The sequence below is a fragment of the Dermacentor albipictus genome, chromosome 7 (genome assembly GCF_038994185.2).
Source record: "Dermacentor albipictus isolate Rhodes 1998 colony chromosome 7, USDA_Dalb.pri_finalv2, whole genome shotgun sequence".
In the NCBI taxonomy this organism is placed as follows: domain Eukaryota; kingdom Metazoa; phylum Arthropoda; class Arachnida; order Ixodida; family Ixodidae; genus Dermacentor; species Dermacentor albipictus.
The window spans coordinates 133,371,637-133,394,438 of NC_091827.1; the positions used below are offsets into that span (position 1 = coordinate 133,371,637).

Sequence of the window (22,802 nt, forward strand, 5' to 3'; positions counted from 1 at the left end):
CATGCCGCACTTGCCTGTTGCTCTGCGGTGCACGTTTGCGCACTGAAAGCTGGGATAGGAAAGATGTGTTCGGCCTTCCTCTACTCAGCGTTGTGTACAGCACAGCCATGGCTCGTGCTCGAGTACGTATTCGAGCACTCGACGGCCACGCAACACATCGGCGTTGTTGCAACAGCTCAAATCACAAGCGCAACAGGGAGAACACATGCCGAGAGACGCGCCTGTCAACTTGCAAATGACGAGCGAGCAATGCGCCTGGCTGCCTAGGTGCAACATTGCGCAACTGAGAGGTCAACAGTTGCGTACGGTTCTTCAGTATGCACCATATCCGCATCACTATGCTTTGCCCCCAGGGGCATGCGTTGTCTGCATTAGTGCTATTTAATAGCTGCTAATAACAAAATTAGGCGAGTACTAGCCCTGCAGCTTTGCCAGGATTACATTGAGAGTATACGCTAGGCATTTATAGTCAGCTTAGTCCACATGAAATTTAGTTGGAGTTGGCCTTTAAGTGGCTCTAGATGTGTCTTTAGGTAACCTGCAAATTCACTTTGCCAAGTTGCCCATTCCAGAGTTATGGCCCTCAATGGAAAATCCTACTTATGGGCTTTAACTGGGGAAATGTGAATGCTGGAATATCACTGAATTGTATTGAATAGTGAATGTCCAAATAATTCTATTTGCAAATCAAATATCTACTATTTGGTTTTTCAAATATTAGAGACATTCAATGTGGCGACCTGCGCAGTGTCACATGTTGAGTGTGCCGTAGACAGCCTCGTGCTCAATGCCACACAAACGAGCATTTCACTTCATTTTCGGCTCAAAAGGAGGGCTGAGAGAGCCGTGGAGCCCTGACTGACGCGGACTTTGTCACTGCTAGCATTCTTCGTTGTTGGCCCAGTGCGGGGATTACGCACAACAGCACCACCTGGGCCGGGGCCCCCTCTATCGGTACAAGGTTACTTTAGGTAAGGGTGACGGCACTGATTGAAATGATATACTGACTAGCCCCCAGTAAGCAGGCCGATAGTGTTGTATGCGTGGCACCGAACTTCACACTGCGCTTCAACTGCCCCAGATGAGCCACCCGTACGAACATATTGGAGAGTGTGTCTGGTATTCTGGTAAACTCAAACATACTGGGCATTTTACTGGATGAGCAGACGGGAAAACATAAATGGGGTGCAGCCACCTGGTGGTGCACAGTTAAACTAGACAAACCCAGCTAATATTGCAGTAATCAAGTCTACTTTACTTCAGCAATGGTGTAATCGCTCCCAGAAATTTACACCAGAATGAAAGTAAAATACACTTCGTTACTGCAGTATTAGCTGTGTTTGTCTAGTTGAGCTCAGTGCCACCATTTGGCTGCACCATGCAGGCCGTTCATGGCTGCGCTTCTGCTCATCTAGTGAGATGCCCTGTCCACTTGTGTTTAATGGAATACTGGACACACTAAAGCTTTCTATTAGCAGCAAGCATTCCACGACAACTTGCAGCCCGTTACCACATCGGCCTAAAGCATTGCATCATCAGGCAAGGGCAGCCAAGGATACGGTTTGGTGCCAAATCAATGCAGATCTGTTCGCTGCAGCCAAGTGCATGGGATGGCAACAAAGTTGTTTACAGCCACCATCTTTGCGACGCACCCTATGGCCGCCTCTTGCTCCCGATACCATTCGTAGGTGCAGATCGGTCTCTTTTTGTAGTTTTGAGCAACCCCTCACAAAGCTAGCTCTGTATGCATTTGTGCAGACAGTGGATAAACAAAGGGGGGGGGGAAGAAGGGGGGGATGTCGTGCAAACTTGCCATGACCCTCCAGATTTTTAATCTTTGACAGGTGGCCAATCATGCCAAACCTGGCAATGAAATGGAATGGTCGGTGCCTGTTCTTTACTGTCGGTGCCGGCTATGTGCAGAAATGTGAGCAAGTCGCGTGATGCGCAGTTTTTTTTTCTGTAATGTGCAGATTGACCTTATGATAATCTACCTGCGTTAAAGTTGGGATAGCCATTCTGTTATTTGGAGAAAAAACTGGAAAGCAATAATTTCTATGCAATAAATAGAAGGTTGCCACAAAACACTGGTCCACTATTAAACTGAGAAACTTGTCGGTATTCATTACAACAGAATGTCACTAATTCATTAGTTTCAGAGGGAAAAAAGCACTTGATTCCATTCAACATACATTTATTGATGAAAGAGAATTTCCAGCTGTAATCAGTGCTGGCATCCTAATTTGGTGTTCCCATAATTAAGAGTGGATCGTACTGTATATCTTGATTTCTCTGTACCCATGTTACTGACAGCTTGCTACGTGCAATGCTAGGAGACTCCCGAGCATGTGCAGCATTGTAATTTGTGGCCCAAAATTTGCAAGCATTATGAAATTTTGTGAAGAACTTTCTGAAATTTGGTATTTGATTCAATATACTGCTTTCTTGATTTGATTCAGTATTTGATTCTAAACGTACTATTTGGCATTCGCACACCTCTAATTTTAACTAAAAAAGGAAAATGCCTGTAACTTTGAACATTTTGCCTTAACTTCAGACATCAGACGAACTAGATTCTTGTCTTGTAGTATTGCAAGGGCCTGCTGTTTAACTTTCAAATTTTCGATACTTCATCTTGAGACTTGTTACAAAAATTCCTTCTGGCATCTACACAACACTCCATCCTTATCAGAAACACCCACCCGATGACACCTCTCTGTCAGGTAGCCCACAACAAAATTTACAACAGAATATACATTGAGTTAAGAGCGAGTGCTGGTTTTGTCAGTGTCAATTCTTTGTCCTCGTCTGTGTTACTGGTGCTGTTTGTCAAGAATGGCGTGCAGCTTTCGAGGCCCCCTATAATTTTGCTGCTGTCAAGGAGCCAATGTGACAGTTTGCGGCTACGTGCCATTAGGCTCACGATGACGAGTTACTCCTTTGCTCGGGGACATAGTTAACCCATTCTGCCCATTCTGTCACTGCTCCAGGGTGGTGGTTATCAAACCACGCGATGGAGAGATAAGAAAGGAGCAGTGAACATGGAATTGCTATTGGTTCTGAGAAGATGCTGTGCTCAGGAACCATGGGGAAAGTGGACATTGTGTATCTCCATGATTATTAGGTGCCGTTAGAAAACTTCTGCAGGCATGTATTTGCTGAAAGGCACAATGCTCTCTGCACTGTGCTGTCCATTTTGGAGTAAAGGTGTTGCAGAGCTCCCTTTAAGATGTCCATTTGAAGAAGGGCAATTTCCTACACTTGATGTAAATAGGGCATATGTAAAGTACTGTAAGTAGGCTTTGCCATCATACCAAGTTGACCTACGCAAGATGGCCGATCTTCTGCTCTCTTCAGGGCAGAAAGCGCAGATGCAATAGATGATTGCAAGCATAGTGGCTGCTGCTTTATTTCTACAATGGATGGATGGATGTTATGAGTGTCCCCTTTGGAACGGGGCAGTGTGTTGCACCACCAAGCTCTTGCTATTATACTGCCTAGTGTCCTACCCAGGTTAAAAAGAAGAAAAAAAAAACAAAAAAACACGAGGAATTCTCATAACCAAATTTTCTGACCCCCTACTGTGAACTTTGTTTTTGTACGTCTCAGTTTTTTGTTGTTTCCCTACTTTTCTTCCACCAATCTTCCAGTCGCCCCTTACTAATCTCCAGGGCAGTGTGCACCGTCTTGTGTAGGTGAAGCGAGATGAGTGGAGCGATGCACTTGCAGAAGTTTGCACGTCGCCTATTGCTGTGATGGCATTGTGTGAGGAACGGCATTCCTAGTGCATGTCCCCCTTTGTCTGAAGCATGCCTCCCTTGCATTGCCTTGGTCTCACATTGAAGCAAGTTGTTATGGGTTTTTCCCACTAATTGAAAAGCAATGAACTGCATCCATTTTGTGTTCCCCTGTGATGGCACATGGGCGATTACACTTTTGGGCTGTCTATTGGGCTGAGCTGGAAATATGCAAATTTTGTATCACCGGCGTAGAAGGCTTGCATGATGATTTTTGTTTATAAAGTGGTGTAGTACTAAATTTGTCTGTCCAAAAGCAAAAACTTTTTTAATTTACTGATTAAGTATTGTAGAAAGCACATTTCCCAGTGCCCTGTGGAGGCACCAACGGCATCGAGATATTTAAATTTAATCTTGGTGATATTAATTTGATGAGGTTGGGCAAAATTCAGCAATGCAACAAATGGAGTTGCACCATGGTGAAGCTCTTTGGTAGACTTCATTGTCACACATTAGCTTACCTAATTTTTAAAGGATCAATTTCTTCCCCAAAATGCAGTCCTCCCCCCTTTTAAAATTTTTTCTATTGCAGATTTGAAATATTCAGAACGACATACTTCAAGAAAAGCAACTATCTGCAGCAGTGTGAACTATACATGTTTTGTTCTTCAGCATATCGATGTAGGGCATTAAATATTTCTTTACACGTACAGTAATACTCACACTATTAATCTTTTTCCTTCGAAACAGCCTGGAAATACTAACCACTACTCACGGCAATAGGGGAAAGCGAGGCATGCAATGTGAGCAGCTGCAAGCGGGCTAGGTGGTTATGCACACGCCTATCACAGAAACTGAGCAAGTCAGAACTATGCAGTAATCGCTTCTGGTTGAAGAATACGTACACTCCCCAGCCAAAAAACAAAAAGGAAAACCAAAATGTTTTTGAAGATTTGGGACCCTATGGGTGCCTTATTCACAATGAATGAGGTGCATGGTGGTCTTTATTATATACATGCCAAATTATGTAATGCGCTTGAGTATAGCTCGGGGAGAGCTCCCTGTGTACGGTTTACTGTGTGTGCCATAGACTATATGCAAAATGATTCGAGGAGATAGCAGAATGCAAATTTCTTATCCTTTTCGACGAGAGAAGCCAATTGCTAATCAATACCGTGACCTGTTCTTCCGTAATGCTCTGCCAGTGCATTTGACATCACGAGCCTTTTGTCTAAAACCTCATTACAGTGCTGTTGTAGCCTTATTTTTAAGTTCTCAATTTCGCCTATACAGCATGCCTGGCAGTCTTGGTACAAAATTTTGTAAACGATGCCAGGGTATTTTTCTTTTTCATACTCCGCTTCTTCATTCATTGTGAACAAGGCACTTGTGTTGGGTGTGAAAACTTCAAAAAACATTATGAATTGTTAAAAGCGAAGCTTTTCTTTGCGAACCTCACTGTGTTTCGTGACTGTGGGTGCTGTGGCCTGGCTATTCTCTTGCTGCATAGGCTAACAAAGCGGAATGTGCACAGCGCGCAAGCCGCTGGGTTCCTTGCACCACCACCACCAGATGGCGATTGCCTCCACTCATAAGAAAAGAAACAGAAAACTCACCTTCGTGCTCCGCAGGCGCACGGTAATGAGGAAATAAACACTTCCGGTAAATAGACTAGATTTGAATTGCGCCACATGCATATGTGCATGCGGCCTCTGCAACCATGATGCAACCATGCATCCGTCATACTCGGTAGTAATCGGCAACTATGCTTAAAAAAGAAAGACTACATAATTTGTGTGTGTACTCGTGTTTCAACTCTTTATGCGCTCGTACAAGGCTTTGCTGTATATAGATGTCAACTTGTTAGGTTGCTGCATTTTTTCCTTTTTGTTTTTCAGTTGGCGAGTATACATTTTCTTTAACCATGTTGTTTCCTCACCAGGTGAGCTTTCGTCGAAACCTCAATTACAGTAATTACTTGTCCGATCGCTGAATGAGATGCAGTCAGTTTTTGTGCATCTCACCGAAAGAAATGCACGCGCATTGGTGTTTGGAAGATCCTGCCTGAAAGAACAAAGTAATTGTGTGCCTAAGGGAGAGCCATGTGGGTGACCATCTTGCGGTAGTGATGCTTTGAGAGATGACGAGTGGCGTGGGCTTTCACGCTGCCCCGAACAGTGCACGCGACAATACTAATTCTAAATACTAATACAATACTAATACTAAACAAGTCAAAAGTGTGAATGCTGCGGGTATTTCACGGCCACACACTGGTAGTGCAAAACAAGAAAGCTCTTCTGTGAAGAGTTGGCCTCTTCCTTTCGTGGAATATGGAATGCTGACCAGCCAACTGGTAGACTGTTCTTGGGCAGGTGTTTACTGCTGAACATGTGCAGCGGTGGCCATTGGGAAGCAGTTGTGGTAGGGGGGCGCAGGGTTGAGGACTCACAAGAAATATCCATTAGGGGAAGAAGTGTCATCCACCCGTAAGCAGGGCAGTAGCATGCTACACTGGTACAGACTAGTGTAACACGGGACACTACAGACACCTGAGGAAAATTGGGCACCACATGCCATCACTGGTGTTCCTTGCGGCCTTGAATGGATGGGCAGTGCACGGGTTTGTCTGAACCTTTGGGCTTGCACAGCCTTTGGATACCTGTTTTAACTTGAACTGTCATCAGAAGATTGATTTTATGAGAATGATTAGCTTTATTCAGCCTCTGAATATTATTCAGCAGGGTACTGTTTTGGAAACATTGCTCATAGAATCAGTTTAAAATGTGAAAAGTAATCACCCACATTGAATGTTACTGCCCATCTGGATACGGAAACACAAGCACAGCAATAGCATTGAGACTTGCGCACCGTCTGAGTCGAGCACACACACAGGGCTCCCTGAAGCAATGCATTCCCTGCAGGGGTTCCCCACGTAGGTATGCCTGGGCACAGCGAATGTGGAGCAGGCTTTGGAGCATGCAACTTTCCGTGACGTCACATTTCTTACCACAGGCAACAAAGTGATCGGACAGTTTGTGAAACTTGCCAAGCTTTATGCGTGACATCTTGTCTTGCACTTGCAGCTTGACCATGGCTGGAAAGTGAACCTGCAACAAAATGTGGAATTAAAAAAGAGCAATATGCTGAGCTTAAATGCATATCATTACTAATATAAGTTACGAGTACCCCACATAAATTAATGAAATATTTCGGTGGGTCTTGCAATGCTTACATTCTAATGGAGATTTTCCATCCACTCGTCTAGCTAGACGGAACACTTCCAGATTTTAGGAGTCTCGCAATTGGCAGTGAATCACAAAGACAAGGCCGTTATAAGTTGCTCAAAAATCTCTGATTTGGTGTCAATTGAGAGCTGTTTCATTTGGTGCTGCCATATGTCACATGACACTAAGCTTGCTGTGCAAGTGTGTGGGCTATGTTCGAAGAATAGTGCACACCCAATGCAAACGCCAATTGCCATTTGTATCTTGTGCGCTGGAGACAATTTCTTTGAGGCCTGAAACATTTGGAGTCCCCATTCAAAAACTCTGCGTTTTGAAAAAACTCAATGTGCTTTAAAATATACAATGTTCTAGCTGTGTGTCCGAGCAGGTGTTTCAATGTAATGTCTGTTATTGAAGAGAGGCAGTACAAATAGGCATTGCCATGATTTCCACAGACGGGATACAAAATAAAAAAAAATATATGCATTGCATATATTTGTGAGCCCTCTAGAAATTTGGTAAAAAGAATGTTTAAATTTCACTGAAAATGTACCTCTTAGCTAAATATACAATTGAATAGCTGAAAAAGTCCCAAAACTGCTATACATTTGCCAACCATTCTTTTTCTTGACAAACGGGGCTGCAAAAAATTTCAGAATAATTGGGAAGCCCAAAAAAACAAAATTAATTTCATCAGTAAAATTGCTTTTATTGTTTTTTATAACACAGCGTCATGGCAAATTCGTTTACAGAATCTTGCGTTATGTTATGTGTCTTTGAAAATCAATCAATCAGTCAATCAATCAATCAATCATTTATTTCAGTATCAAAGACACTTGGTGGGTAGAGACAAAACGCCATTCATCAGGCTTGACGAGGTCTGCACCCCCGAACACTGGCAGACAAGGAGCATAACAAATACAGCACGCCAACATAAATAAACTGAACAGTGTACAGAAGTCAGGTGTATATTTTCTTTTACAGTCTTAAATCAGCTGCTATTGTCATAAATACTAGTAAAAGAAGCATAAGAACAAATCAGTGTGTAGAAACAAATAACAAAATAAGAAAGAGATACGCTTGAACACACGACAGGATCACATGAGTACATGAATACTGTGTGAGATTACACATTCTATTGCAAAAGCAAAAAGCACAGATAAATAGAACATCACAGCAAAGCAAATAAGACAATTAGGTGTGGCATTGTGTTATGTTTGGAGCCCTGGATTATTAAGCAGCGCAGGTATCTGGTATTTTAACATCTGAGTGCCGTACTTTGTACGTGTTCTAGGCACCTTCCAAAGCCCACGCATTCTCGATGTACGGGCATGCTCAAGCCGGCGTAGTTCGGACAATTCAGTGAGAAATGAATTTCACTTCCAATTTATAGCATTTATTTAACATTATACGGTAAAGCTCATTTACTGGTAATAGATTTAGGGCCTTAAAGATTGGTTCCGTGTGTGTGTGTGTCGTATGCAGCATTAACGATGTTGCGAAGGGATTTCTTTTGAAGTTTATATAGTTTCTGAGTGTTTGTTTGTGTTGTCGTGCCCCAGACTAAATAGCAGTACAATAATTTCGACAAAAACAGGGATTTGTAAATCAAGAATTTTATATTCTGAGGCAAGATGCGGCGATATTTGCACAATACCCTTACAGTTTTTGAAAGTTTATTTAATGTTTCATTTACTTGAACTGTCCACGTCATGTGTTCTTCAAAAACGACGCCAAGACTTTTAGCTTCGCGCAATATTGGTATATCTGATGACCCAATTTTTAGACTGCTGGTTATATTGAGTGCTTTGTGCTGAGGGCGAAATAAAACTGCTTTCGTCTTTGCAGCATTTAAGTTTAATGAGTTAGCGACATTCGAAGCGTGACGTTTATTTAACACCACGTTTCCTTTTTCTATGAGGCTGGACAGATCACACCCTGTTAGTTACATGATGGTTGGGGCATTGTGTGCATTTTTCTTGCACCCATGACATTAGACCAAAGCATGTCTTCACAAAGTGTAGATATTGCATGTGCCATTTTAACTCCACAACACTGTCAGTTTAGGCTGTCTCACAAGTTCAGTTTCAAGCTTTATGTCCACACACAAGCTTACATCGTTTTTGTCCTGTGTGGACATGTACAAACGAGTTGCACCAGCTGATTGCCCACAAACCCAAACTACACTTCAGATGCGTTGTCATCAGCACAGCCCATGCGGGTCATCTCATGCTCAATTCAACCGTACACTCCAATGTATGTGTACGAATGTATCAAGAGCGAGCTGGTATCTGTTGTTTCACCGTTGTGATACCAAAGCTTAGTCTTCTCTAAACGTCCAACAATGAAAATTAGCAAGCTTCTTAAGGCTATCTTGATGCAGTAAACAAAAAAATAAAAAGAAAGAAGATGGTGAATGGGCAAAAGAGTGACTTGCAGCTTACTTTTCATTAGGATGACACACACATGACACACACATGCACATATGCATGCACGCACACACGCAAGACGAGTACAGCTGCTAAAGTGAAAATTTTACTGAAGTTTACTAAAGAGAAGCTTACTGAATCAAGCACTGCAAGAAAGCCATAAGAAAGGCAGCACATGCTACATGAAATGAAATGTAAAAAAAACACAAGGACAGTGTCACTTGTCATTTGTAATCTCAGCTGTGTTTAAGTTCGTCAAGGGCTTACTTGCACATGTGTCTCATGATTTATGTATACGTTAAGTTCGTCTTTCCTAATAAAAATGCATTGTTAAGTGACATGTGTGTCTCCATTCTTCCGCTTGTGCTCAAATTTCCTTGCATACGTGGCATCCGAATAAACTCTCACATGTGAGTCATCTCTTTTGTGTTTTTCTGCCTTCCTTTCATTACATGGTATCAATCGTCACTTACAGCGCATACATAGACGGAGGACAAAAAAGGACGACGTAGACAAGCGCTGACTACGTCATCCTTTTTTGTCCTCCGTCTATGTATGCGCTGTAAGTGACGATTGATACCATGGAATACCAACTAGCCCGTACTCAAACCTTGCTTCCTTTCATTACATTTTTCTTAGCACCTGGTGGCCTGACCTTATCCAACTAGCCCAAATGGCTGCCTTTCAGTGAAATGCTTCCCATCATCACTGAAGCATTAATTTTACCACTTATCGTCATTGTGCGGTGGTCCGCTTTTTGCTTGTTTTGTCAGCAACTTCACTACCTTACATGCCAAATCAGCCACTCATGCCAAGATCTCCTCCTCACTCTTAGCAGAACCATTGGCTTTCTAGGAAAGCTGACTTTTTTTATGCCTTGTTAGCATTTGAGATAATTTGATCCATAAAATAGTGAACTTAGTGTATTATTTTGCAGTAATAAAACATTTGCTTAGCCAAATTTTCTTGTGGCCTGGACTGGAGTGCTCATTGTATCATTAAATCTTGGTGGAAACGAAGTTGCACTCCAAGAAGCCATTACCCACATTGGTTAGTGAAAGGTTGCATTGTAATAAGAGCTGAAAATTTGTTTTTTTAGTGTTCTAATTTAACATTTTAAGATATTCAGTTGCATTTTAGAAGTACGTGCAATCATAGCGTATTCAGCATGTTTCATTGAAGTGCAATGAACTGAATAAATCCTTTGGACGGATATTGCTTGTTTTCTGCTACTTTTGAAGAAACCGTGTGATTAATGTATTCACATTGGCATGACCATGACTAGTAATATGAATGGCGGACTATGTTCACAGCTGTGATGCTCACTTCAATTTGTATGCCGATCTTTCCTGCTAAATTATCCAACATGCCGTATGACATCCAAAATATTGTTACATAGTGCAACAGTGTTTAATTTTGGAAGGTGTAAAATTAGGCAACTGTGTTTCTCTGAACATAGTCTGATGCTGGGGCATATCTAGAACTGGACATGGCATGTGGTGTTTTGCACGTCATGCGCTGCTGTTTGTGACTGCTGAATTGACGCTAACACTGCTCTTGCATGGCTTGATACTTGTGATGAATTTGGCCTGCATTAGAGTGCATGCATATATCTGTTCACGTTGGTGCAGCAGCAGGGAAGACTCGGTGTCTACACACGACAAACTGAAGGTGGCACAAATAACAATGCGTGACGCAAATGCATTTTTTTTTTTATAAAAGGTGTCTTAAACATCTCTTGGAAGTGCCATCTGGTCATAAAAAACAAACATCTGGTGCATTTGTGCAACCCACAGTATGAATCCATATCAACTCGCTCAGCTGTTCTGCAGACAGCAAGGGTAGTGGTGGCAAACAAGGGAAGGGAGCACCCACTTTAGTGATGTGCTCGCACATTGCAGAGAACTGCATTGATTTTGTACTTGTGATCGGGTGCATGCGATATGTGGCCACAAAACTATCGAGGAGCAAAGAGGATGCACTTTTTTGTTCGGTCGGCTCGGCAACAAAGCGAGGGCTGCATTCCACTGCCAGCACGCGTGCGTGCCAGCGTTCCCGCTCGTTGCCTTTGTGCAGCATGTTAGGGTGCGTGGTTCTGAGTGAAGTGGAGTTTAAAAATACAGAGCTATAACTTTATTATCACTCCAGAATTGTGCTCTCCAAGCAGGGCCAGGCGTTTACAGCCCTGACGGCAAGAATTGCAGAGGTGATTGCAGACGTGTACACCGAGTGCCAGAGTATGGTCTTTATGTAAATGCTAGTCCCACTGGCCTTGTGCACAACCAAAGACAGTGCTGTGACTGGTGCAACACGCTTTTGGTATCTGCTATGACCTGGGTGTGGAATAGTTGCATTTTCATTGTGTTGACTCCCACTCTTCAGTGTGCCAGCACCTAGCAGGGTGTTTTCACATCGATTAACTCCCTCGAGTATTTTTTCTTTTTGTCAGTATTAAACTTGTGGAAATCTGTATTATTAGGCTAACATATGTTGGATTTTCTGTGTGCCTTCTATAAAACACCAGCTTGTAGTTTCGGACAGGTACAGTGTTGCAAAAATGTCCGATAACAAGAAGTCTGAAAAAACTAATTGCTACAATAAAGCCAGTGTTGTTCTTTTGAGTGCCAGCACATAAGTGGGAAATTGTTTAGAGACCTTTGCTCAGTGCTGCACACCAGTAAAGTAAAATTGACCTGAAAGTTTGTTATAACCGAGTCCATGGGAGCATTTTGTGTTCACACATCGCGCAGCCCGATGTGTATTGTGGGTAGCCGTTGAGCGTCGACACTGCACACATGACGTTGCCTTTGCAACAGTTTCACATTAGGCTGTGCTGCACAGCATCAAGGGGGAGCTTCACTGGCTTTGTGTCCACACGCGAGCTTGTGCCGTTCAGTCTGGTAAACATGCACGTGAACGTGGTAAGCTTGCGGCTCGCCGCACCTGTCGTCTATGCCTAACCGGCACCACTTCGCTGGTGCAGGGATGGTGCCATTGTCGGCAGGACCGATGCCATCTAGCCGCGGTTTGTGGAAATTATACTTGAAGCTATAAATGAAAACTTTTTTTTCAAAATCTTCATTTTCCAAAGTGCAGGCGTACGGTGTACCCTTTCTAAACACAATTTCTATTACACAGTGTGTACACCACCATCAACCAAGCACCACAAACATGTTCATGCCACATTTGTGTAGCTGTAAAAGGTTAGTGGAAGTTTTAACTCTGAATGCATGTCCCAGCTAACATGCACCGGTTTCTAAGAAAAAAGCAACACCTTCTAGACAGACAAAACCAACTGTCTGTTAGCATCTGCTTGAAGAAGGTCTCCAGTATTTTTTTCCCCTTAATTGCTAGCGCTTAACTAATTTCTTATTTATTTAGAATCACTATGTCAATAGGAGATTTCTAGGCCAGGCATTTGACAACACCAGTTTCTATTTGCAGTGTGCTGTCTTTAGTGCAGCTGTTTTTCTCTTAATTTTTGAAAGGAAGACTGCTAAGTTTAAAAATAAATCTCCTCCTTATTGCGAGTGGCAGTAGTGCTGCTCTCAGACACCATGCAAAGGAACTGATTATGCGTGTGTGAGTCTTGCCTAAATATGGCATGCCACCTTTCTCCTAGATGTCCACTATACTTGCGATGCTCTATGAGTTGGCCTGGCATTGCAAATTAAGAGCTTGTGCTGTGCTTCTTAAAAGCTTGACTTTTGCAGAGTGCTTGCCATTGTCACCAACTGTCCTGTGCTTGGGCTAGATGCAAGGCTCACTGCTAGTAGGAATCTGTTGGCCCATGCCTGACTGCTGCTTAACCCTGCACATTCAAGGAAACTAACACTCATTTCATCCAGCAAATTTTGTTTGCCCACCCCCTCATGTAATACATTTTATTGGAGCATTTTAGGTACCATAAGTAAGAAATAACACTATACAGTGAAGCCTCTATGTGAACAAAATTGCAGGGCAAGCCAGCGTTCCATTCATTACTTCGTTATCACCATCGTTCATCCTTAAGGCCAACATTGCCTGCTGGAGGGGGCCAGTTAGCACTGGGTATTCTGAAGCCGATGCGAAAGCTTCGAGAACAGCAAGAGATAGTTTTTTTGCCACATCTTCATCAGTTCAGATGACAGCATTCTCCGATGTAGCTCTCAACACGGGTCCATCCTTGCCGTGATTGGGTGTGCAGAAGTACTGTTGTAACAGATCTTATTAATTCACAAACTTGCAGGCTTGCAACACTCTGCTGCAATGTTCACAAAACACTGGTGAGCTGAGCAGACTCTGAGAATGGGATAGCAGAGGTCGTATTTTGTGATGATTCATTTTTCGTGTCGTTCACCGTACTGAGTGGCTGATCCTGGCGATAATGACCTTGCAGCTTCCTCTGAGGCAATGATGGAGACATAGTGGGTAGCAGTGCAAAAAGTGAGTAGGCAGAGTGCTGCTACTTCCATCATGTCAACACACAAACTAGCCCCTCAAGGCCCACTGATGAGGGAATAGAAAATGAAGCACATAATTGTAAAACACAATGTGTAAAGGAACCCTTCACTTCACATGCATAGCAGTTTCAGGGCGCCTACCATTATGGAAAACCTCGAATATTCAGGGAACTTGTCAATTCTTAAAATTCAGCGAAAAGGCTTTGAGCTTTCACTCTGTTTGCTCTGAATCGGGGAAATTAGTACCTACAGGGGCCAGAAGAAAGGAAGTTTTTTGCTTAGCCTATACAATGTGCAAAGTAATGGTGTGTTCTGCTGATTTTGTTAGTGTTAGTTCGGCCAGGTGGTTGGAATAGCGTGAAACACTCACTTCAATCAAATCTGATCGATAGTGCAGCCCACCTGATTTACAGCTTAGCGGCATAGTAACTTGGTGAGCTATAAACCACCATTTTCTTTTTCATACCTGTATTGTCACAGACTGCCAAGAAATTTTCATAAGAAGTCGGAGAAAGCTGGAAAGATCAGGGAACTTGAAAGTATTTATCTTGGTCATGGTCAGTCAGTGCAATGTACGCTAAGCATCTTGCTTGATTTGCATTTCATTTTGGTGTAGCAGTGCACGATAGTGATCTTCAGTGAGTGTGCTGCACACAGATCTATGCACAGAGCTCTGGTGGTGCAAGTGGTGGAATGCAATAGTGAGATGGCAGAAGTAGAGTGTGGGCACAGGCACCGATTTTTAGCTAGTTTTGGTGTGTTGCCAGGTAGCTTGCAGTAACCTTGTGTTGGAAAAGTTTTTAGCTGTGCCTCGTGCCACTGCATTCAGGCCTGATCAGTTCAACATCGTCAGGTCATTATGACCCACAAAATTCTGGCTAAAGCAAATTTCCGCTTTAATAAAATTGAGTTTTAAATGCGTGAGTTTCTATGGGAACTTGAAACCGAGTTACAATTACTTCATTATACTGAATAATTTGTTATAACGCATTTTGTTGAATGAAGTTTTGCTGTTATTGCCACCAGCCAGTTAGTCATGAAGTACATTAGGTATGGAACATTGAATGCATCCTTCTAGGCTATGAAGGGAAAGGAACAGTAAATAGAAAAGCATGAAAGAATGGAGAACTAAAAAAAAGAAGAGAGATGGGCGCACTCGTATGGCAGGGGATGCTAGAGAGTAACATCACCAGATTCTGCAGGACACGTTGCTAACGTGTATATTCTCTGTGAGCATAAACTACACAAAGGGATGTAGATTTTCAGGTGTTTGTGTAGCAGTCCCTGTATATGCTCAGTGTTGACAAGCGCTACATCAGGTGAAGCCTAGTCATCAGAGCAGGAACATGGCACAGTTTAAGCACAGGTAGTGGTTTGTTCCTTGCCTGATTTTCCCTGACTGAGGTGAATATGGGCTGGCCTTTCTGGGTTTGGCCTATTCTCGCTGTTAAAGTTTGTTTTGGTATAGCAGTTGCGTAAAAGCAAGGGAACATGTGGCTGAGTCTCTTCATACGAGCTGTGTGTCAGCAATTCCATTGCAAGCCGCCGTGGTTGCTCAGTGGCTATGGTGTTAGGCTGCTGAGCACGAGGTCTCGAGATTGAATCCCGGCCACGGCGGCCGCATTTCGATGGGGGCGAAATGAGAAAACACCTGTGTACTTAGATTTAGGTGCACGTTAAAGAACCCCAGGTGGTCGAAATTTCCGGAGTCCTCCACTACGGCGTGCCTCATAATCAGAAAGTGGTTTTGGCACGTAAAACCCCATAATATAATTCCAATGCACTCTTGGAAGCAATTGGTGCTACTCTGGCATGATGCATGTGTGGCTTTTTGTGCCTTGTGCTGCAGGATCAGCTGCTGTTTTGCGACGACTGCGACAGGGGCTACCACATGTACTGCCTGCAGCCGCCCCTGTCTGAGCCCCCCGAAGGTCAGTCACCCTGTGGTGGTATTTTTCCCTTGGAGCTTATCCGTTACCACAACGCTTGCTTTAAGGGACTGATTGGTTGTGAGAGAACTGCTTCGTTAAGAGTAAAACTTCTTTGATTTCAAAACATGTAGAATTTTGTAGCTTTTATAGTGTTTGTTTTATTTAGCATAGTACTGCTTTGTCAACACTTTTTCTTGTTCTAATAATTTGCAGTGATTACTGTGCAGTAGCTAACTATGCTCTTTTAGCACAATTAGGTCGAGAGAATTTGTTATAAGAGTTGCAATTTCCCCCCCAAAAAACAACTATTCTGAATCGTCAGTGATGCATGTTGGGTGAGTAGTACACTATCGCTTATTGTTTGGTGCTTATTATCTCATATTTCTTGAACAAGGTTTAAGAATTACAAGCTGAATTTTTAATTTTTATCTGGTGGTATGCTCTTTGTGCTATTGAAGTGAGTATAAGTTCTACTAGCTCTTATTCAGACTACTTTGAAGTTTTGGCCAGTGTTGTTCTTGTTGCCCATGTTAATTGATTCATGTGTTGAACTTTGTTTATAGGTATTGCGAAATAAGTTCTGCTGATAGTATTACTGTTTTACAAACTGTAACCCCAGATTGTAACCCCTCTGTAATGCCTTCTCGGTGCTATGGGTAAAGCGTAAATAAATATATAAATGAAATACAAAGTACAGTGGCAGCTTATGGCATTATAAAAAGCAGCAGTGTAGTAAGTTCTCAACGCTCTACAAACAACAATGACAGGCAAATCCCTCCTGTGGAAATGTGCAAGGTAAAGGAAATTCTCATGAAAGAAGAATTATGCACCCGAAAGTAGCAGAAAGCTAGTTAACAGGGTGTCTACCAACTGGTAAAACCGGTAATTCTCAGGGATTTTTAATAGTCTGGAAATACTGAGGGAAAACTCGGGGAGTTTCTGCTTCTATCATGGAAAATGAGGAGTAATTTTATTGAAAGGGAACGAAAGTTGCGATAATGCTGGCCCGAGTAACAGAGAGGAATCGTAACGAATCCTCTTTGACACCGTGTCGTCCGCTGGAGGAGTTGCCAGTGTACCGTCAACGACCGACTTTCTGGACCCCCGATAGTTCGGACGGCTTCGCGGCACCACCACGTCCCCGATAGGGTCAATGTATAAGAACGTCTGAAATTTCGGACGCGAGAACCCTTCGCTGTCTGATTTTCCGGACTTCTTGCCGTGACCACCAAGCCACCATCACCGCCGCCATTTTGATTACCTTACAGCCTCAAACCGGCGTTCTCACACACGGATCTGCTGGCAGCCGTAGCCACCACCGCGGCAACGCGAGGCCTAGCTGTCTTTACCTTCGCTATTAAGCTTCTTGCCGTCCTGTGCCGTGTTTTTCATTCAAAGAATTCGCCGCTGTCAGCAATGGCACCGACTCCGCCTTCGTGGTCCTCACTAAAGCCCCTACATGAGGGGATTTAGTCCTCACGAGTTGCTTCGAAGCCCGGAAAGCACGACGCGTTGCTTATAGCTGGGTCTTGAAAGTTAGCTTTGCCTCAGTACAGGACTGTTACGTGCTGAAGCATACGCAAACGCGTTGCGGTGAAGCATAACAAGAGTGGGAAGGGGCAATTGTCATAGGATACAGTATGCATTCCTTAATTATACATGCGCGCATCCGCCACCTCCTGTCACATTATGAGTACCGATATGCCTAATAAGTGTACTGACAGGCCTTCAGAGCTTTTTCGAGTGTGCCTGTAGCAATTTGAGCCCTTAACCCCACAAAGCTCGAACACCATGCATTCCATGTAAAATAAAATTGAAACAACTTGCTCACACGTATTTCTGGCCATGGAGAGTATAATGGTGTGAAGAAAACAGTTAAATTATAATAGAGTAAAAATGTAATTATTATGGTAATTATTTAATTAATAATTCATTTGCTGAACTATTCGCAACTGAACACTCCCTCCAGAATACCAAAAGCGCTAGTATGGGTTGTAAATTGGTTTTACGGGACTAAGTCAGATTTTTCAAGCATCAAATTCAAAGTGTCAAAAATTATACGTTGGATGTGGTGTTAAAGGTCTGGCCATATTGAGCCGACAAGTGCTGTGCACACTATGCTCACTAACGATCGTGTGTGCTAAGTATTACTTCGCACCATGGAAAGAGCTGAAATTTTAAACTGAATGCCGTCAGGCCTTCTCCTCGCGGGCTCCGCGCTCCCAGCCGGAGAGTCGATGTATATCGCACAAGTACACCTAAGTACATCGCACTGCTGTGGCGTCGCTCGTAGTGACATGTGACTTTGAGAATTATTCAAAGCAACATCTTATTTGCGTAATCTGTTGCTTCAACAGATAAATTCAAGTTTAGAGAAATAATAAAAAACGCAAACCAAATGTCTGCATGTTCTTTTACTTTGCACCACAGCAAGAGAGATGTACTTCCGTTTTGTCTGCTTGTTCCCGCGTCGTGCAGTCGCATGTGCAGACAACGAAAGTATGTCATTTTCTGCCATGTTCCATCGAGTGATCATGCTCTATGAACCACTTGTGTCTGAATCAGACAGTGCCATGGTATTTGTGTAGCACTGGCATATACGATTAGTCAGGTGTTCTCGTGCACAGGTTGCAAAATTGTGTGCTGCGCGAAATGAGGCGAACGCAAAAGCTTGCACGCAATGCCATTAGCGGAAGTGTGTACCGCAGAAAAAAAGGCGAGGGAAAGAAATGAAGGTAGGGCCCGTGATGTATGCATCACGTTATCCTTGAGCTCCGGTATAGGGAGAACGCAGGGAAGGAATTTCACTTGTGGAGGCTAGACGGGAAGAGCGGAGAGAGTATCTCTCTTGGTAGTGGCACTCATCCGCCTCCTGAAATCATAGGTTTGCAGCACCTAAATATTTTTATCTCAACTATTAATGAACCAACTTGAAAAATTCTTCAGCAGAACACTACCCAGACGGCGCGTAACAACTTCCAGTGTATAACCAAAATTTGCTGTGTGGCCTGGTGAGGGGTATTTTCAAGGGCAACTCCAGGGATTTTTTGATGTGAATGGATGTTGATGAAATTTGCTGGGTATGTTTCTCTGCACACTCCTGTCATGTCCTAAAGAAATCGGGTTTGAGAGTTGCACAGATCTTCTACAAATGAATTTAATAAATTGCCTCGAACACCCTACCTTACCTGCTCCTCAGTTACAGGCAACATCGTGTATGACGTCAGAGGAGTCCCACTCGGAGCATGCCAGGATCATGCACACGACAGTGGCGAGAGCGTGGAGGAGTCGATGATCGTGAGCTAGGGCTTTGCGTGAAAAGTTGCTGTCACGAGAATTTGCAATCCCTGTGGACGGCGACGTGAGGGGGGGTGGCAAGTGGTGTTGCATTGTTGGTTGCATGAACTTCAGCCCTCGCTATCCGCACACACAGTTTGAGCCGATGGCGATCGCATTCAGCCGAGGTTAAACCTATATGACAGTCGCGTAGTTCTAGCATCTGCTGCTGGCAGACCTGAGCGATTGACCTGAAGCTAATTAAGCCATCAGGATAGAGAAAACTACTTCTGTGGTTGAGTTTTGCCCATATGGATTTGAAATAAACCATTCCTCATTTCGTATAGTGCACACACAAAAAGCAAGAAGTGACAACACGGAGCAGTATCGACATCGGTACATTGCCATTTTTGACAAAAAGCTGCCCGCCGTACTCACCGGGGCTTCTCTAAATTAGATGCAACTATGAAGGTGGGTTATTTTTATGTATTGTCATGCCAATTCATTATTTAGCTTCGTAGGTGCACTGCTTGCCTTGTATCCCAAATGGACAGCGAGTGTAGGCCCCTTCGATACAGCAGCGTAAACAACCGCTTTGTGCAGCTGCCAACGGTGTCTATACTGGCATCGGCATTTCCGCGAGAAAATTAGCGTTCTCTAAATGAACAATCACACGCGCGAAGTCCTCATCTTTGTCCACTTTACTGAACATATTGTGTGCATGAAGAGAACACGAAGAATGATAAGTAGTCAGCATAACGCTCCCGTACTACAGTCTCTCGCTTGCTGTTTTCGAAAGTGTGTGGTCGCTCATATCAGCCCGTTTCGGAGTGATGCAATGGAGCTTACATGCACAAAATCTGCCTGTTTTGATATCTTCTAACATTATTTGACATCAACGGTGAGCGGCGAGTAGTACATCTCAAGTGAACGACGAATGGTCGCTGCATCTGCCGATCGATTTTAGCAATGCACCATTTGGTGCTTTGGACTGCCAGCGGGCGTTTTTGTGAGATACAAATGTGGAAAGTCGTGCTCCACATCTTATGGCGTTTTTCACTGGTCGATTCGGAGCAGGATTTCTTGCTCCGTGGCAACGAATCCGAATTTCACTGGTGGATCTGGAGCGGGTTTGCGCGTTCCACTGGTCGTTTCGGATCAACTCGCTCCGCGCCGGATCGCTCTCACTTGCTCCGCCGCCGAGGCGCGGATTCGGGCGGAAAAAGCTCGCGTCACTTCCGTGTTCAAGCGAAATCGCTACCGGTTGGTACGCACAACATTGTGTTGCTTCGCAAAATGGCTGCGTTCGTTGCTGCTGCAGAGCTCGCGTTTAGCGATGAGAGCTCGGACGACAGCTATTACTAGGTGACGCAGGTGCTGTACGAAGCCTTCTATGCACGTTGTCCATGCATAATCCTTGCGGGCGCGACATGGAAATGACGGACTCTGCGATTGCCGTGGTCAAATTACGCACGGGGGACGGTGAGTTTGGTTGCCGTGGAAACGTAGAGAGCAGAAGTAGGGCATGGTTTCCGGAATCGGTTTGTGCGACGTGCACGCAGACTTCCTGTGTGATTCCCCACGGAGCATTCTTGCGCTCCGCTGGCCGATTCGGATTCGCGAAACCCGAGCGCTCGCTCGAGGATTTCGGCCGCCGCTCCAGATCGACCAGTGAAAAACGCCATTACAGTGAGCATGCCAAGCATTTCTCTGAGGAGAGGTATAACACCTAAAATAGCAAGCAGCACATATAAAATCAGCGGTTTGGGCTACCCTTGGTCTTCATGTTGCAGCACGATGTGTAGCGCATGGGCACTGGCTCTCATTATGGCGGGTCGAATGCGAACGGCGATTTGTGGCTATCGGATTCATCAAAATCATACCTGTTGTGACGAAGAAGATCGGCAGGCTGAAAAGCCCCGTTGCCGTCGCGTGGCTCGTACCCAGTTCGTTCGCTGGCTGCGCCCTACCTGCTGTTGCTGCGTTGGTCGCTGCTTCTCTACGACCCGAATAAACCCCTTTTACAATTGGTGGAGGTGCTGGGTACGACCGGAATTCTAGAACTTCGCAACCTGACACTGCAGCCTGTCTTTATTATGCCGGAAGAAGGACCACCGCAACCACAACCCGCTGCCCCGGTGACTACCGTGGTCTGCCTCGGCCCGTTGCGTCAACGCGACCCACCCATCTTCAGCGGTACCGAAGACCATGACGTAGAAGACTGGCTCACTGACTACGACCGGGTGAGCATCCACAACCACTGGGATGACACCAAAAAGCTGAATTACGTATCGTTTTATTTGAACGGTGTCGCTAGCGTGTGGGACCGCAACCATGAACGTGATTTCACGACGTGGCAAACCTTCAAAACTAATGTGACGCAGGTATTCAGGCGCCCTGCCGTTCACAAGCTTCGCGCCGAGCAACGTTTGCACAGTCATGCGCAACAGTGCGGGGAGACATTTACAAGTTATATAAAAGATGTTGTTGACCTCTGCAATCGCGTTGACGTCACAATGGCTGATGCCGAGAAGATCCGCCATATCTTAAAAGGCATTGAAAACGACGCCTTCCAGATGCTGTTGGCGAAAAATCCGGCGACAGTCTCTGAACTCGTCAGTCTCTGCCAAAGCTTCGACGAACTCCGCAAACAACGTATAGCCACCCGCCAATCTCCTCCTCAAGCGACTTCAATGTCGAGCTTGGCTGTTTCCATGGATAACACGTCGCTGCTGCTGCAGATCAAGGAGTTTGTCCGTGAAGAGGTGGCTCGTCAGCTTTCTCTGATTCCCCTTACACACGGCCAGTCGAATTCTCCGTTGGCGCCCGCTCTCCAATCTGTCATCAAGGAGCAGGTAGCCGACCACATTCCACCTTCTCTCCAGCAGGCTCCGGTTGCCGCTCCCCTGACATACGTCGAAGTCGCTTCGAGGCTTGCACCACAGACCTACGGTCCCCTTCGCCCGCCTTTGCGCCCGCCCGTATCCGCTCCAGTCCGGCCACTGTTGCAGTATGCAGGACCTCAAGATCATTGGCGCACGGAAGACAATCGCCCAATTTGTTTTTATTGTGGCCGTGCTGGACATGTAGCACGTCACTGTCGCCCCCTTACTCCGAACGTCCCGAACAACGTGCGTCCATATGCGCCACGTTTCCAACAACGCCGCAACTATTCGGACGCCTTTGAATCTCCATCTGCCGTCGACACCGCATTCTCCGCCGCTCGCCGTTCACCTTCTCCTCGTCACCGCTCGCTTTCCCCCATGCACCGGCGTCGGAGCCCTTTGCGCCAGGAAAACTAAATATCACAGTTCAGGAGGCGAGAACTGTGGTGCTAGCGAAATGTATAAGGCCTCACACATCAAAGAACGTTATTGAAGTCACAATAGAAGGAACATTGACGCTAGCACTTATCGACACCGGCGCTGCACTTTCAGCGATAGATGCCTGTATTTGCCGCAAGATAGGAAAAGTGACGACGCCGCTTTCTGGACTGTCTCTTCGAACTGCCAACGCGCAGCACGTTGAGCCATCCGGCGCCTGCACTGCTCGTGTCGTAATTCAGGAGGTCCTCTATATCATAGAATTCATCGTGTTGCCATCTTGTTCACACAACGTCATATTAGGTTGGGACTTTCTCTCCACACATCATGCGATCATTGACTGCGCCCGCGCCGAAATCGAGCTGTTTCAGTTTTCGACCGATATTATCACTGACCATAAGGACCATTGTCGCAAAATCTCTGTTTCAGAAGACACCGTT

The 22,802-nt window shown here is 44.6% G+C and overlaps 1 protein-coding gene across 4 annotated transcripts in view; it reads left to right on the plus strand.

Annotated features, from left to right (window-relative positions):
* Nucleotides 1-22,802, plus strand: part of d4 (double PHD fingers d4) — a 256,653-nt gene that overhangs the window by 210,656 nt on the left and 23,195 nt on the right. For all 4 annotated transcript variants that reach the window (XR_011507607.1, XM_070522729.1, XM_070522731.1 and 1 more), the window contains one exon: nt 15,682-15,763. Coding sequence is in view for 3 of the 4 variants with exons in the window: in XM_070522729.1 (XP_070378830.1) it covers nt 15,682-15,763 (82 nt within the window). In the remaining variant the exon portion in view is untranslated. The remainder of the gene's footprint in view (nt 1-15,681; nt 15,764-22,802) is intronic.